Below are 18,931 nucleotides of genomic sequence, written 5' to 3' on the forward strand. Positions count from 1 at the left end.
AAGGTCAAGGTCACACTTAGACGTTAAAGGATAGTGCATTGATGGGCGTGTCCGGTCCATATCTTTGTCATCGATGGATGGATTTTCAAATAACTTGGCATAAATGTGTACCACAGTAAGACGACGTGTCACACGCAAGACCCAGGTCTGTAGCTCAAAGGTCAAGGTCACACTTAGACGTTAAAGATCATTTTTCATGATAGTGCATTGATGGGCATGTCCGGTCTATATCTTTGTCATTCATGCATGGATTTTAAAATAACTATGCATGAATGTGTGACACAGTAAGACGATGTGTCGCGCGCAAGACCCAGCTCCGTAGGTCAAAGGTCCTAAACTCTTAACATCGGCCATAACTATTCATTCAAAGTGCCATCGGGGGCATGTGTCATCCTACGGAGACAGCTCTTGTTTAATTGTGTTTTTTGTACTTTCTGGTCAATAGTCTGAATTTTATAACCATAGTGTGTATCGTTTATTTACTTTAAGAAAGACGTTAATAATCAAGATCGCGCTGTTTGAAATTTTACAAATCATTTTATGAAAATTTGATCGTTTTTAAAGAATTTTGCGTACATTTCTGTTGATATCTTATTAAAATTGTTATAGAATTCAAGCTGTATTAGTTCTCAAGCGGTGTTGAAAATTTGAAGCGATTATATTAAAAAATGTGTGCACAGTGCGCCTTTTTTTGTGTACATGTCGATAAACAAAAGTAACGGCGATGTAAATTATATATATTACGATAGGGCGCACGTGCTCGTGGAATGGAAAATTACCAGCAAGATGTTTCGATATCTTTATGATTCGCGGGTAAATTCCAGTCAATCCAGGTAATTTTGCCTGATGTAATTTCTGAATTTGGTATAGTTACGACGTATAAACCACTCCTCACCCGATCGGTCGAGTATACAGCCAAGTCCATTCGTCATATCCTAACTTTAACTCACCAATGCTAAAAACTGCCGTACTTAAGGCAAACTCAAGTTTGGTTTTGTGAATTCACCGATTTGGGTACGATTTTTTCTTCTTTTTTTTTGCACTTTTAAGGGTTTCATTTCATTTGGAGACCGTGAAAATTGGTTGACCGTCTGTCTACCTAACTTTTGATAGTTAGTGGACCTGCCGATTTTTTGGTTGCGTTGGTCCAACGCTAAGGTCGAGGCCTGTAGTCCTTGTTGAAAAATTTCCAAAACAATTTTATTTACTTTTGACTACCAGGATTCAGTGCCCCTACGAAACTTCAGTTTTCCGGTTAACTTAATTGCTGAGTTTCATAGAAAAATTAAAGACAAACACAAGTGCATAAGAACTTTATATAGATATACTAACATAGATAAGTTTTAGCACCCAGTGTAGTAAAAAATCACAATGCTGCAGCGATCGGCAAATATTTTTTCTGTAGGACGAGTTGCCTTTGAACAATTTCTACGTGTCCTGCTGCATTTTGTACTCGTACAGTAATTTTCGGAGGATGAATCCTATTTTTAGCTGTACCATGGGACGTCCTTAGAACCCCAGTTGTGAAACATCACCATGTTGTAGTTGTCAGAATACTGTTTTAGAATATAAATAATGGCAAAATGCACCTAATGGTGAAATAAGTAGGTTGAATTCAACAACACATCAATGCAATTACTTTGTCATACAAGTCAAGAAATTCTGTTTGATATCTTTTATTGACGTTATATTCATAAAATGAATTTATTTACATAGTTATTGACATGTAAAAATACAAATGAAAACATCTTTACTGCAAAATTCACACAGATCCAATAATTAAAATTCTGTGGGTAGGGGGTATCAAAGCAATAAAAATTCTGTTGGTGGTCCCCCAAAAACAATTAAAATTCTATAGGTGTTCCCTAAAAATTGGAGCTCGTTCCTACCCCCAGCCCCCACTCCCCACAGGCCTTTTTTCCTGGAACAGCCCTTAGAATTTCAGGTTAATGTTGATGCACATCCATTATATCTTTGTTATTACCTAATGAATTTGATTCAAAATCAAAATAGTTCTTCCACAATATTGCCCTCATCATATGACACAAGGTCCATAAATCTGGCTGAAATATTTTGTGAATTAAGTCCCTTTTTTACCTTGAATTTCAGTTTAATTTTGATTCTTTTTTTCACCATATCTCTGTTGTTACTTAATGGATTTTATTCAAACTTAAAACAATTGTTACACATTGTCACCCACATCAAGGTTCATAATGCTGGCACCAAAATGCTACGAGTTATGCCCCCTTTTTACTAGAATTTCAGGTTCCAAGTCATGATGCACTTTTGCTTTATCTTGGTTATTACTAAATAGTTGTTCCACATTATTAGTCACATGAATTGACATGTGGTGCATTACTTTTGCAGAATGTTTTCATGAATTACGGTATGTCCGTTTTATTCTTACTTAATGTTTTGATACACTTTATCTAAATCTCTGTTATTACTAAATACATTTGACAGAGACTTAAGTTATTGTCCAATATCTTCATCCACATTGGAGTCATTAAACACTCCAGCTTCCTCAGATGTGCCCAGTTTCACTATCCAGCATCAAAATAGTCAAGCATGTTGTCTCCTGTGACAGCTCTTGTTTCATGTCCAGAATACAACTTAAAAAGTATACCATGTATTGACAAGAAATTTCGAACCCGAAGGGACAAGAAACAATAAGAACATTGAGTGTCTTGTCTTATGTTACATTTCTGTGTTTACAGGTTTACTAACAGAACCAGAAGGGAAGAGTGCTGTTGTCATGCTGTGGGGTTATCTTTCTAAGACTAAGAAATGGGAAGTTAGTGTGATAGACTTCAAGAAAGTCATTTCTAGAAAATGTGAAGGTATCATAAACATTTTTTCATGATTAACTAGTAATGCAGAGTGACATAGTTTTGTTGTACATATATATTGTAAAATTAATGACTGATATCTTAGCAGTCACAGATTCTGTGATTTTTTTGCTCACCTCAGGTGAGTTTTTGTGATCGCTCGATGTCCAGCGTCTGTCTGTTGTCCGTCGTCTGTCAACATTTAGCTTGTGTATGTGATAGAGGCTTTATTTTTCAACTGATCTTCATGAAATTTTGTCAGAATGATAACCTTGATGAAATCTAGGCCGCGTTCAAAAATGGGTCATCTGGGGTCAAAAACTAGGTCACTAGGTCAAATCAAAGAAAAACCTTGTGTATGCGATAGAGGCTGTATTTTTCAATTGATCTTCATGAAATTTTGTCAGAATGATTACATTGATGAAATCTAGGACGAGTTCGAAAATGGGTCATCTGGGTTCAAAAACTAGGTCACTAGGGCAAATTGAAGAAAAACTTTGTGTATGCAATAGAGGCTGTATTTTTCAGTAAATCTTCATGAAATTTTGTCAGAATGATTACCTTGATGAAATCTAGGCCGAGTTTGAAAATGGGTCATCTAGGGTCAAAAACTAGGTCACTAGGTCAAATCAAAGAAAAACCTTGTGTATGCGATAGAGGCTGTATTTTTCAATTGATCTTTATGAATTTTGTTCAGAATGATTCCTTTGATGAAATCTAGGCCAAGTTTGAAAATGGGTCATCTGGGGTAAAAAACTAGGTCACTAGGTCAAATCAAAGAAAAACCTTGTGTATGCGATAGAGGCTGTATTTTTCAATTGATCTTCATGAAATTTTGTCAGAAAACAGTCAGGGCCCTGTCTGTCTACATGGATCAAAATGGATAATTGAAAGTGTAGTGCACGGACTTTAAAAATGTGCAATATATTGCACCAAAATAAAGGAAACCTTGCCAGCAGTATTTAGGCAAATACACTGCCATTTGGCCTCAACAGGACTTTATACGCAATAGCTACTGACAGATCTGATGGTCAAAACTACTGATAAATCACTTAGGGACTACTGACATGGTTTTGAAGGGGTAAACAGGTCTGAAACCATTCTTCAAGTTTAGAGAAATATATCGGGTTCAAATACTTGAATAATATCAAACAAAGTTTTACCACACATCGATTGAATGTCCATTTAATTGATATTTATTGTAACGAAATCTCTGTTCAGTTGAAAAAAGCAACCTAAAAACAAACTGAAACTGGTAGAACTTGTTGAACATTTAATATTGTCTGTTCCATCTTCAGCAAGCAGGCAGATGGCTATTTCAACCAAAATAATTGCAAATCTTTAAAGATTAAAAGCTGCGACTCTTGGCGAAAATCTGCCAACAGGAAACTGAAGAGTATTTCGGACACCCATACATGTATATTCAGTACTCTGTGTCTTTTTGTACACAACTTATATCTTGAAATAAAATATCTTTCAAAATATACTTAAACAACTTATTTGGCAGCGGTTATAAATTCACTGAATATGCTTGTTCTTTCTACTTCGCTAATATGCTTGTTATGGTCCCTAAAAATGGGGGAGCATAATTATAGTTGCCACCTTGTCCATCGCACTTTCTGTCCAGAGGATATTGAAGATACCACATTGTAACTTTTACATGTGTATGAGATCCATTTCGGTTTACTTTATTTCTAGATCTGATCCTTCTCAGATCATTCCTGTGGGTTTGTTAGAACTTTGATACTATTGATGGAAATTGTATGAATCTTAAAAATGATTAGTATTGAAGCCTCAATGTCAAACACTACTTTAATCGATTTCATTGATTTATTACCATACATAATCTGAGGAAAAAATATATTTGAAATAAGTTGCATGGAAACATATTCTTTTTACCCACAAAACCATTTACTATGCCCCCGGCATCTACTGATGCGGGAGGCATATAGTGATCGTCCTGTCCGTCCGTCCGTACGAGGTTAACCAAATGGGACCGTTTCGTCTAGCATCAATACCCCTTACTAGAATGACTTGATACTAATGCAGATGTAACCTGTGACAATTCCTCATCTTCAGACATCACCTGACCTCAGTTTGACCTTGACCTTGACCTTGACCTCATTTTGGACTTAGGTTGCTTTATATGGACCATCTCTTGGTTAACCAAATGGGACCGTTTCGCCTAGCATCAATACCGCTTACAAGAATGAATTGATACTAATACAGATGTAACCTGTGACCATTCCTCATCTTCAAACATCACCTGACCTCAGTTTGACCATGACCTGGTTTTGGACTTAGGTTGCTTTGTATTGACAAGGATGCCACCGGGGGCATCAAGCGTTTATTGAATGCAGCTCCTTGTTCGTGTACATTCTGTATTCATTTCCTGTTGTTTGAAATTATAACCTTAACATTTAGACTATACTATCAGTACATCAATTACTAGCCAACTCTCAGGCCCTTCAGGCCTTTGATTTTGTGTCTTAGATTATTTTATTTTTATACGCCCGTCTCTGAAAGAATGGGGCGTATTATGTGAACACCTTTGGCGACGGCGGCAGTCAAAGCATGTCCACTTTCTTAAGTCGAACAGTTTTCATCTGATCTTCACCAAACTTGCTGCCAATGTTTGTGGGCATAATATCTCGGCCATGTTCGATAACCAACCAAATCGTCCGAGGCACTCTTGGATTATGGCCCTTGAATTACTTGAAAAACAGCGAATGTAGTCTTGTCCGCTTTCCGAGTCAAACAGTTTTCATCCGATCTTCACCAAACTTGCTGACAATGTTTGTGGGCATAATATCTCAGGCAGGTTCGATAACCAGCCAAATCGACCCAGGCACTCTTGGATTATGGCCCTTGAATTACTCTAAATACTGCGAATTTAGCCTTGTCCGCTCCCTAAGTCGAACAGTTTTCATCGGATCTTCACCAAACTTGCTAACAATGTTTGTGGGTATAATATCTCAGCCAGGTTCGATAACTAGTCAAATCTTCCAAGGCACTCTTGAATTATGCCCCTTGAATTAGGTTCGATGACGGGCGTATTTTGTGACAGTCTGGCACTCTGGTTAGAATTTATTCCATTTGTTGATCCTATAAATAGCTTATTTTGTAACTTTTTAGCCCACCATCATCAGATGGTGGGCTATTCAAATCACTCTGCATCTGTGGTCCATCCGTCCTTCCATTAACAATTTCTCGTTATCGCATCTCCTCAAAAACTATTGGGGGGATTTTGACCAAACTTTGTCAGAATGATGTATTGGTACCCTAGTTATGTCCCCCTGAAAATCAGACTGGTTCAACAATTTTTGAGTGAGTTATGGCCCTTTGTTTATTTTGATTTCTAATATAATTTTATATCCAGTGGCCCTCCAAGTAGTTAATTGGTCGACGATTTCTTGTTAACGCATCTCCTCAGAAACTAGTGGGGGGGGGGGGGGGGGGGGGGGGGGGAGATTTTGACCAAACTTTGTCAGAATGATGTATTGATACCCTAGTCTAATATAATTTTATATCCAGTGGCCCTCCACGTAGTTAATTGGTTTTTATGGCCTTACCTGTAGAAGGGTCATAAAGTGTATAGTTTTGAGTGGCTAGATGAACCTTGACATGAGTTGACCTTGATCTTGACCTAGTGACCTACTTTCACATTTCTGAAGCTACAGCCTTCAAATTTGGACCACATGCATAGGCTTGTGTACCGAAATAAACTTTAACCTTGACATTGACCTAGTGACCTACTTTCACATTTTTGAAGGTACAGGCTTCAGATTTGAAACACATGCATAGTTTTGTGTTCCGAAATGATATTTGACCTTGATTTTGACCTAGTGACCTACTTCCACATTTCTCAAACTACAGCCTTCAAATTTGGACCACATTATTGCATAGTTTTGTGTACTGAAATGAACTTTGACCTTGAGATTGACCTAGTGACCTACTTTCACATTTCTCAAGCTACAGTGACATCATCTTATGGTCCTCTATCAGGATTATTCATATTGTGCCCCTAGGGTGAAAACAGGCCCCACCCCGGGGGTCACAAGTTTTACATAGACTTGTATAGTAAAATTGACCTAGTGACCTACATCCATATTTTTGTAGGTACAGGCTTCAAATTTGAAACACTTGCATAGTTTTGTGTTCCGAAATGATATTTGACTTTGATTTTGACCTAGTGACATACTTTCACATTTCTCAAACTACAGCCTTCAGATTTGGACCACATGCATAGTTTTGTGTACTGAAATGAACTTTGACCTTGAGATTGACCTAGTCACCTACTTTCACATTTCTCAAGCTACAGGCTTCAAATTTGGACCACATGCATAGGTTTGTGTACCGAAATAAACTTTGACCTTGACATTGACCTAGTGACCTACTTTCACATTTTTGAAGGTACAGGCTTCAAATTTGAAACACATGCATAGTTTTGCAGGGTTTCCACTACAATTAATAAAAAAAATTTTGCCGTAAATGTATTTTTTATAATGTGTATTTCTTTGTCTAAAGAACTCTCCATCTAGCCTAAAAATCAATATTACTCGCAGCCGTTTCCTTTCATAATACACAATACACAGCGTGTCATCAACCAAGGAATTAGCGATTCGACATCCATTACATAACGATGCCACATGCCTCTCGATTTTTGACCTACATGCGATAAACCAGTGACAGCTTTGGATGCAGAACCCATGACGTTTTATTGGCCAAATTATGTAGCTCCACCTTTACATATGTCATCATTGATTGAAGTAATTTGGCGAGGTAGTTACTGTTTATCGTCAAAGAAATGAAAATCAGGTTTCACAGACTGAATTAAAAGGCAGTGACAGATGTTAAATGAAAATAAAAATTAGTTATAAATTTCACGGCAATGTTTTTCGTATGAATCTGATTAATACATGTTTTAACAAGCGGAATCACGAAAGTAGTGTCAAAGTAGCCATTTTAAAGTTATATTTTGTAGCAAAACTTCGGAATGAACAACTGACGGGACATCTGCGATAATTTCCAAGAGTTTTTAAATTATGATCGTAGATTGATTTTGGCAAATTCCAATGAAAAACTGCCAAAAACAAGCAGAAAGCGATGGTAAAAATTAACTCTGGTCATAGACAATAAGTTATAAATTTTCATTTTATAAATAATGCTAGTCTTGATTGCCTTTTTAGCTGACCTGAGCCAAAGGCTCTATGTCCGTCGTGTGTCAACAATTTGTAAAAAAAAATCTTCTTCATAACTACTGGGCAGAATTACACCAAACTTCACAGGAATGATCCTTGGGTGGGCCCCCTTTGAAAATTGTCCAAAGAATTTAATTCCATGCAGAACTCTAGTTGCCAGGAAGACTGAAAGTTTTCTCAGCTGAAACCACTGACCACATTTTAGATTTTCACAGCATTGTTCTTTGTTTCAAAATTATTCAGTTGAGTTGTGAATGTCAGGTTAGGGAACTAGGTCTAGGGTCATTATGTCCCTCATGTTTACAGATATTTTCATGGGTAGATTTTCAAGAAAATATATTAAGCACATGTTTAGATCAAATCAAGAAGGAATTGACAGTTAAAATGTGTTTTAGGCTCTGCCCTTGACCCTGCTGAGGACCTATGATACCAGAACCCCAGCTTATTTACAGGATTGATACTTTGGCTCACTTAACTGTAGTTCAACATAAAGACCAAAAAGCTTTTGCTAAATGATTAATGAAATAAAAGTGTAAAGGTTTATTATTCATTTGGGTAAAAGGCTGATGTTGCAGTATACTTGCTGTGATATATTAAAGTGTTGTTTTTCTTGCTGTGATATATTAAAGTGTTGTTTTTCTTGCTGTGATATATTAAAGTGTTGTTTTTCTGTCAGTTTAAATGGTGACTATGCTGTATATTAAAGTGCTGTTTATCTGACAATTTAGATGATGACTATGAACCATGGCTAGCACACTCAGTTCTGAGAGCTGATGAGGGTCCTGAAGTTCGAGGATGTTTGCTTGGAATTAAAGAGACATTTAAAAGACTGAAGAAGGATTCATGGTAACTTTCTTCATTATTTATAATTTCATCATGCTTGCAACATTTGTTTGGAGGTCCTTTCAAGACAAATTGTTAGGGGTCTTGCCTTTACCAAGAAGCCCTACAATAATCGTCAGTGTGATTGTCTGTCTATCTGTCTTTCAGTCTGCAGACACCTTCATGTAAAAAACACAACTTTGTTACCAATTTCAGTTCCTGCTAAGCTTACTTGAGGTGAACTCAGCATAGACCTGAAAAATGGCTGTTCAGTTCAGGCTATGTGTGTTAGTACCTTATTAAGTAGTGCATCCATATCATACCCATATTTATTAGATACTCATTTATAAACTCCGGTAAGTTTCAGTTACTTGTTACTGTAATATAATCAATTGCAGACCTAAAACTTGCTATAATCATGATTTTTGATTAGTTTCAATTGATTTACATTTATAAATTTAGAACTCTTTAAAAGTACCTGTAAGTTCAGTTGTAGAATAAATACATTAAACTGGAAATGACAAAATATGTTCACCTTTATGAAATTATATAAACAAGCTTATTACTTTATGAAAAATGTAAATCATTTCTGTTAGATTATTCCTATAGAATGCAACTATGCAAAATAATAAACTCTTTCCTTGTGCCTTTGTTGATTATTATTAACCCTCACCCTGCTAAATTTCTATAATGAACTTGTCCATCTTTCAGTTTGGACAGTACCATTAACTGTTAAAAGAGGTTCTTGCCAAAAGATACTGACTGAATGGTGAACAGTGCAGATCATGATCAGACTGCATGGATGTGCAGGCTGGTCATGATCTGCACTAGTTGCAAAGGCAGAATCAATCATGTTCAGCATGATAAGGTTTTTAATTATTTTTGAAAAATAATCACTGATCTTTAATAATGTTATTGATCTGCCTGTTTAAAGTTTTCAGATCACAAAGAAAAATTTTTGCACTTTATTTATATGTTATTATAATTCTAATGATTTCATGAACAGCTTTACAAGGTCCTAAAAATGACTGTAAGGTTTTCAACAATGTTAAGCCCTTGGTCTTTATATCAGAAAATATTTTTTTGTGTATGATACTATAAAATTTTTGGGTCCATGACATATTGGCAGTTCATAAAAGTTTGTAACAAGTGTAGTTTGATATGTAAATTTACTATGTTGTGGAAAAGTCATTTAGATAATATAAGAAGTGTGTGCTGAAAATATAGATGTTTTATCTTACTGGCAGGAGAATGAGCAAAATTGCCCAATCCCAGGCAACATTTGCCCCTATAGAAACACTGTTAAGACATAACCTAACACCTCCCTCCATTTATCATACTGACATACAAACAAACCCTATAATTGATTTCTTATGGACCATGTACTTTCAGCCAAGAATGACATGAAAATCTACTGACCCTACATAGAAATATAGGGGGTCACCATGTGACCACTTTTCTAACCAATCGAAATGCTAGAGGTAATTTCAAGGGTAGATTTTCAAGAAAATATAGTAAGCAAATGTTTAGATCAGACAAAGAAGGAATTGCATTGTTAAGATGTGTTTTAGGTCACATTCTTTTTTAGCTCATCTGATTTTTTGAAAAAAAAATGAAGAGTTATTGTCATCACTTGATCGGCGTCAGCGTCTGCATAGGTGTTGCCTGGTTAAGTTTTATGTTTAGGTCAGCTTTTCTCCTAAACACAAAGCTATTGCTTTAAAACTTGCAACACTTGTTCACTATCATTAGCTGACCCTGTACAGCAAGAAACATAATTCCATCCTGCTTTTTGCAAGATTTATTGCCCCTTTTGGACTTAGAAAATATCAGATTTCTTGGTTAAGTTTTATGTTTAGGTCAACTTTTCAACTAAACTATCAAAGCTATTGCTTTGAAACTTGCAACACTTGTTCACCATCATAAGCTGACCCTGTAATCAAGAAACATAACTCAATCCTGCTTTTTGCAAGAACTATTGCTCCTTTTGGACTTAAAAAATCAGTTTTCTTGGTTAAGTTTTAAGTTTAGATCAGCTTTTCTCCTAAACTATCAAAGCTATTGCTTTAACACTTGCAACACTTGTTCACCATCATAAGCTGACCCTGTACAGCAAGAAACATAACTCCATCCTACTTTTTGCAAGATTTATGGCCCCTTTTGGACTTAGAAAATATCAGATTTCTTGGTTAAGTTTTATGTTTAGGTCAACTTTTTCTCTTAAACTGTCAAAGCTATTGCTTTGAAACTTGCAACACTTGTTCACCATCATAAGCTGACCCAGTACATCAAGAAACATAACTCCATCCTGATTTTTTCAAGAATTATTGCCCCTTTTGGACTTAGAAAATCAGTTTTCTTGGTTGAGTAATATGTTTGTCAGCTTTTCTCATAAACTGTCAAAGCTATTGCTTTAAAACTTTCAACACTTGTTCACCATCAAAAGCTGACCATGTACAACAAGAAACATAACTCTGTCCTGCTTTTTGCAAGATTTATGGCCCCTTTTGGACTTAGAAAATATCAGTTTTATTGGTTAAGTTTTATGTTTAGGTCAGCTTTTTGCTTTGAAACTTGCAACAGTTGTTCACCAGCATGAGCTGACTCTGTACATCAAGAAACATTACTCCATCCTGCTTTTTGCAAGAATTATGGCCCTTTTTGGACTTAGAAAATCATGGGTAGGAGAATTTTTCTATTAAACAAAAAAAAATCAGATGAGCTTCAGCACCAGCAAGGCGGTGCTCTTGTCTTAGCTCACCTGTCACATAGTGACAGGGTGAGCTTATGTGATCGTATTTTGTCCGTCGTCCGTCCATCTGTTCACAATTTCTTGTGAACACAATAGAGACCACATTTTGCAATCCCATCCAGCTGGCTTACGGAAGGTTGGTGGTTCTACCCAGGTGCCCGCTCGTGATGAAATAATGCACGGAGGGGCATCTGGGGTCTTCCTCCACCATTAAAGCTGGAAAGTCGCCATATGACCTATCATGTGTCGGTGCGACGTTAAAAAAAGCAAAACAAAAAACGTTTTGCAATCAACTTTAATCAAACTCGCACAACTTGTATTGGCATAATATCTCGGTTCCTTTCGAAGACTGGTCAGATCCCATTATGGGTTCCAGAGTTATGGCCCCTTAAAGGGCCAAAATATGCTATTTTTGGCTTGTGAATATCATAGAGACCACATTTTGCAATCAACTTTAATCAAACTTGCACACAACTTGTATTGGCATAATATCTTGGATCCTTTTGAAAACTGGCCAGATCCCGTCATGGGTTCCAGAGTTATGGCCCCTTAAAGGGCCAAAATTTGCTATTTTTGTCTTGTGAACACGATAAAGACCACATTTTGTTATCAACTGTAATCAAACTTGCACACAACTTGTATTGACATAATATCTTGGTTCCTTTTGAAAACTGGCCAGATCCCATCATGGGTTCCAGAGTTATGGCACCTTAAAGGGCCAGAATTGCTATTTTTATGCCCCCGAAGGGAGGCATATAGTTTTTGAACCGTCTGTCGGTCTCTCCGCAATTTTCGTGTCCGGTCCATATCTTTGTCATCGATGGATGGATTTTCAAATTACTTGGCATGAATGTGTACCACGGTAAGACGAAGTGTCGCGCGCAAGACCCAGGTCCGTAGCTCAAAGGTCAAGGTCACACTTAGACGTTAAAGGATAGTGCATTGATGGGCGTGTCCGGTCCATATCTTTGTCATCGATGGATGGATTTTCAAATAACTTGGCATAAATGTGTACCACAGTAAGACAACGTGTCGCGTGCAAGACCCAGGTCCGTAGCTCAAAAGTCAAGGTCACACTTGGACGTTAAAGGATAGTGCATTGATGGGCGTGTCCGGCCCATATCTTTGTCATGGATGGATGGATTTTCAAATAACTTGGCATGAATGTGTACCACAGTAAGACGACGTGTCACACGCAAGACCCAGGTCCGTAGCTCAAAGGTCAAGGTCACACTTAGACGTTAAAGGTCATTTTTCATGATAGTGCATTGATGGGCATGTCCGGTCCATATCTTTGTCATTCGTGCATGGATTTTAAAATAAGTATGCATGAATGTGTGACACAGTAAGACAACGTGTCGCGCGCAGGACCCAGCTCCGTAGGTCAAAGGTCCTAAACTCTAACATCGGCCATAACTATTCATTCAAAGTGCCATCGGGGGCATGTGTCATCCTATGGAGACAGCTCTTGTTTGGCTTGTGAACCCGATAGAGACTACATTTTGCAATCAACTTTAATCAAACTTGCAAACAACCTGTTTTGGCATAATATCTCGGTTCCTTTCGAAAACTGGCCAGATCCCTTAATGAGTTCCAGAGTTATTGCCCTTTAAAGGGCCAAAATTTGCCATTTTTCGGCTTGTGAACCCGATAGAGACTACATTTTGAAATCAACTTTAATCAAACTTGCACACAAGTTGTATTGGCATAATATCTCATTCCTTTCAAAAACTGGCCAGATCCCTTCATGGGTTCCAGAGTCAGAATTTGCTATTTTGGCTTTTGCAGCCATATAGAGACTTCATTTATGGTTTGATTTGATACAAACTTGCAAAATATCTTCAACAACAATATATCTTTGAATCCATGATGAATCTATCAGATTCAAACATAGGTTCCGGAGTTACGGCCTGTGATTGACCCCTGAAAAAGCCAGAATTTGTTAATTTTTACCTTGTGAACATGGTAGAAATGACATTTTATAATTGATTTTAACCACACTTACACACAACTTAAGTCACAATAAGATCTCAGTTCCTTTCGAAAACTGTCTAGATTCATTTATGGGTTCCAGAGTCATGCCCCTGAAAGGGGCAAAATTTTCTATTTTGGCCCTTTGATTCCTAGGCTAAGTTCCAAACTGGGTCATATGGGGTCAAAAACTAGGTCACCTGGTCAAATCAAAGGAAAAGCTTGTTAACACTCTTGTTCATTTGATGTATGTGAAACTTGGTCAGAATTTTTCTCTGCATGAAATATCGTATAAATTATTTGGGTCATGTAGGGTCAAAAACTAGGTCACCAGGTCAAATAAAAAAATAAAGAGGCCACGTTTTTTTGGTCCAGTCTTAATGAAAATTGGTCAGAATATTTGTCACAGGTGAGTGACTTAGGGCCATCTTTGCCCTCTTGTTTATTTTTAGGTGTGTGTGTGTGGTGGGGGGGGGGGGGGGGACGGGGGGAGGTAAAACGAAGAGATTTGTTTTATCTTGCTTGTTTCAATATGGATAAAATGATGGTTGAATCTGTCTTTCATTTATTTATGTTCTTTTGAGAATTGTTATTTAAATTGTTCGTCACACTTTTCCAGTAATATTTCTGTTAAATATGTCAGTCATTGAACTTGTTTTCTGTAGTAGGTATAAGCATATCTTATATCTTTTATTTGTATTAATTAACACATGTAAACATCTGTTACAATCAAGATACTTGTGTTTATTTCTGTCCTCATTGTTTCAGGTGTTACAATGGATATGACCATATGGTGGAAAATAAAACAGAACCTTGCAAATGTACAAGAGAAGATTATGAATGGTAGGCTTCATTTTTTAGTTGACCTGAACTGAAGGTTCAGGATGAGCTATTAGTATGGGGTGGATGGTCCGGCGTCTATCGTTTGTCGTCCACATTTTAGCTTACCTGAGCCAAAGGCTCATGGTGAGCTTTTGTGAGTGCTCAATGTCGGTCATGTGTTGTTCGTCCATCAACATTTTTAGCACACCTGAGCCAAACCTACTTTCTTGTTTTTAGCTCACCTGTCACATAGTGACAAGGTGAGCTTTTGTGATCACCCTTCGTCTGTCGTCAGTCCTTCCGTCCGTCCAGCGTCCGTGCGTCAACAATTTCTTGTCTGCACCATAGAGGTTTCATTTATGATTTTATTTTAACCAAACTTGCACACAACTTGTATCACCATGAGATCTCAGCTCCTTTCTTGATCTGGCCAGACCCCAATATCGGTTCAAGAGTTAGGGCCCCTTGTCTGCACAATAGCAGCTTTAATTTTGATTTGATTTTTACCGAACTTGCACATAACTTGTATGCCCCCTTTTACTTAGAATTTAAGGTTAATTTTGATGCATTTTCACTATATATCATTCTGATTGGCTTAGAACTAAACGGAAGTAACCTTTTTTAGCTCATCTGATTTTTTGAAAAAAAAAATGAGTTATTGTCATCGCTTGATCGGTGTCGGCGTTGCCTGGTTAAGTTTTATGTTAAGGTCAGCTTTTCTCCTAAACTATCAAAGGTATTGCTTTGAAACTTGCAACACTTGTTCACCATCATAAGCTGACCATGTACAGCAAGAAATATAACTCTGTCCTGCTTTTTGCAAGAATTATCGCCCCTTTTGGACTTAGAAAATATCAGATTTATTGGTTAAGTTTTATGTTTAGGTCAGCTTTTCTCCTGCAACAGTTGTTCACCATCATAAGCTGACTCTGTACATCAAGAAAGATAACTCCATCCTGCTTTTTGCAAGAATTATGGCCCTTTTTGGTAGGACAATTTTTCTGTTATACAAAAAAAATCAGATGAGCGTCAGCACCCGCAAGGCGGTGCTCTTGTTTAACTTTTGTACTGATTTACTTCCCCTTAAATTCCAAGAATTAGTCTTTTTTTATAAATTCTTTTTTTAGATTTTCAATATTTTAGATATTTTTCTAACATTTTAGCTCACCTGAGCACGAAGTGCTCAAAGGTGAGCTTTTGTGATCGCCCTGTGTCCGTCGTCCGTCATCATCGTCAACACTCTAGAGGTCACAAATTTGAGCCAATCTTAATGAAACTTGGTCAGAATGTTACCCTCAATGAAATTATGGATGAGTTCGATATTGGGTCATCTGGGGTCAAAAACTAGGTCACCAGGTCAAATCAAAGGAAAAGCTTGTTAACACTCTAGAGGTCACAATTTTGGCCCAGTCTTAATGAAACTTGGTCAGAATGTTACCCTCAATAAAATCTTGGACGAGTTCGATATTGGGTCATCTGGGGTTAAAAACTAGGTCACCAGGTCAGATCAAAGTAAAAACTTATTAACATTCTAGAGGATACATTTTTGGCCCAATCTTAGTGAAACTTGGTCAGAATATAACACTCAGTAAAATCTTGGACGAGTTCGATATTGGATCATCTGGGGTCAAAAACTAGGTCACCAGGTCAAATCAAAGGAAAAGCTTGTTAACACTCTAGAGGTCACAATTGTGGCCCAATCTTAATGAAACTTGGTCAGAATGTTACCCTCAATAAAATCTTGGACTGGTTCGATATTGGGTCATCTGGGATCAAAAACTAGGTCATCAGGTCAAATCAAAGGAAAAGCTTGTTAACACTAGAGGTCACAATTTTGGCCCAATCTTAATGAAACTTGGTCAGGGTCAAAAACTAGGTCACCAGGTCAAAGCAAAGAAAAAGCTTGTTAACACTGTAGAGGCCACATTCATGACTGTATCTTCATGAAACTTGGTCAAAATGGTAACCTTGATAATCTCAAGGTCCAGTTTGAATCTGGGTCATGTAGGATCAAAAACTAGGTCACCAGGTCAAATCAAAGGAAAAGCTAGTTTACACTGTAGAGGCCACATGTATGACCATATCTTAATGAAACTTGGTCAGAATGTTAGTCTTGAGGCTGTATAGGTCAAGTTCGAATCTGGGTCAGGTGGGGTCAAAAACTAGGACACTAGGTCAAATCAAAGGAAAAGCTTGTAAACACTCTAGAGGCCACATTTATGACTGTATCTTCATGAAACTTAGTCAGAATGTTAATCTTGATAATCTTTAGGTCAAGTTTGAACCTGTGTCATGTGGGGTCAAAAACTAGGTCACCGAGTCAAATCAATGGTAAAGCTAGTTAACACTGTAGAGGCCACATTTATGACTGTATCTTTATGAAACTTGGTCAAAATGGTAATCTTGATATTCTCAAGGTCCAATTTGAATCTGGGTCATGTAGGATCAAAAACTAGGTCACCAGGTCAAATCAAAGGAAAAGCTAGTTTACACTGTGTAGGCCACATTTATGATAATATCTTAATGAAACCAGGTCAGAATGTTAATCTTGATGATCTATAGGTCAGATTCAAATCTGGGTCAGGTTGGGTCAAAAACTAGGTCACTAGGGCAAATCGAAGGAAAAGCTTGTTAACACTGTAGAGGCCACATTTATGACTGTATCTTCATGAAACTTAGTCAGAATTGTAATCTTGATGATTTCAAGGTCCAGTTTGAATCTGGGTCATGTCGGGTCAAAAAATAGGTCACTAGGTCAAATTAAAAGAAAAACTAGTGAAAGGAAAAGCTTGTTAACACTCTAGAGGTCACAATTTTGGCCCAATCTTAATGAAACTTGGTCAGAATGTTACTCTCAATAAAATCTTGTACGAGTTTGATATTGGGTTATCTGGGGTCAAAAACTAGGTCACCAGGTCAAATCAAAGGAAAAGCTTTTTAACACTCTAGAGGCCACTGTATCTTCATGAATCTTGGTCAGAATGTTAATTTTGATTGTCTCAAGGTCCAGTTTGAATATGGGTCATGTAGGATCACAAACTAGGTCACCAGGTCAAATCAAAGGAAAAGCTAGTTTACACTGTAGAGGCCACATTTATGACCATATCTTAATGAATATTGATCAGAACGTTGGTCTTGATGATCTATAGGTCAAGTTCGAATCTGGGTCATGTGGGGTCAGAAACTAGGTCACTAGTTTAATTCAAAGAAAAAGCTTGTTTACACTCTAGAGGCCACATTTATGACTGTATCTTCATGAAACTTAGTCAGAATGTTAATCTTGATGATCTTTAGGTCAAGTTCGAATCTGGGTCATGTGGGGTCAAAAACTAGGTCACTGGATCAAATCAAAGGAAAAGCTATTTAACACTTTAGAGGCAACATTTATGACCATATCTTAATGAAACTAATGGTCAGAATGTTAATCTTTATGATCTTTAGGTCAATAGGTCAGGTGAGTGATACAGGGCCTTCATGGCCCTCTTGTTTTGATTTGTCAAAAAACATGGCCACCAGAGGGCATGGTCACTTTTCCCTATATGTATATAGTGGAAACTTTAAAAATCTTCTTGTGTGATAGTGCTAGCCCGATTTTGAAATAATTTTACATAAATGGTTCTTGTGTGACCCTTTACCAAGATTGTTCAAATTATTCCAATTTGTCGAAAAAAACATGGTTGCCAGGGGGCGTGGTCATTTTTCCCTTTTTGTATATAGTAGAAACTTAGAAAATCTTCTTGTATAAAACTGTAAGCCTGATTTTGAAATTATTTCACACAAATTGTCCTTGTGTGACCTTCTGAAAAAATTTAATACTGTTAAAAAATTTCTGATTTGTCAAAAAACATGGCTGCCAGAGGGTGTGGTCGCTTTTCATCAACAATTTCTTTAAACACCATCTCCAAAACTTTACACAAATGATCTCTAGGTAGCCCTCTTTCATAGTTGTTCAAATGGTTCCGGTTCTTTGAACATACGTGTCTTTTTGGTTAAAAATAGGGTTTCAGCTATAAGATTTTAGAAATCTTTTTCTCTAGAGCTTTGATATTTGGCATGATTGTGATATAAGGATTTGACTCTCTACCATACTTGTCCAAATTATTGCCCTAGGTAAGAAAAATGGCTATGCCCATGTGTCTGACATGTTCTTACTATAGGCTTTTATATTAGGAAACTTTGAAAATCTTCTGAATCAATAATAGCTAGAGCCTTGATTATTTGGCATGTGATATCAGATTTGTAATGTCTACCATAATTGTTCAAATTGTTGTCCTAGGTTCAAAAATATGTGTGAAATGTATATAACATAGGCTAACGTAGAAGAAACCTAACTCAGACTTATGCAGACACACTTGAAGCCTTGTACACAGGTGAGCGCTTAGGGTCATTGACCCTCTTGTTTTAATTGTACCAGTTTTATCTGCGCAACTTAACACAATTTTAGATTTTAAGTATCACCGAGAGATCAGCTGTCTTACCGCTTTTACAAAGTTTTATGCAGTGTTCCTGACAATCCATTATGGTTTCAACCCTTA

At 37.1% G+C, this 18,931-nt stretch overlaps 1 protein-coding gene across 1 annotated transcript in view; it reads left to right on the top strand.

Annotated features, from left to right (window-relative positions):
• The window catches only part of LOC123529215 (sortilin-like), a 145,314-nt gene that overhangs the window by 92,032 nt on the left and 34,351 nt on the right, over positions 1-18,931 (top strand). The window contains exons 14-16 of the mRNA XM_045309448.2: positions 2,718-2,840; positions 8,758-8,875; positions 14,343-14,417. Of these exons, the coding sequence (XP_045165383.2) occupies positions 2,718-2,840; positions 8,758-8,875; positions 14,343-14,417 (316 nt within the window). The remainder of the gene's footprint in view (positions 1-2,717; positions 2,841-8,757; positions 8,876-14,342; positions 14,418-18,931) is intronic.

Source organism: Mercenaria mercenaria, chromosome 13 (genome assembly GCF_021730395.1).
Source record: "Mercenaria mercenaria strain notata chromosome 13, MADL_Memer_1, whole genome shotgun sequence".
Lineage (NCBI taxonomy): Eukaryota > Metazoa > Mollusca > Bivalvia > Venerida > Veneridae > Mercenaria > Mercenaria mercenaria.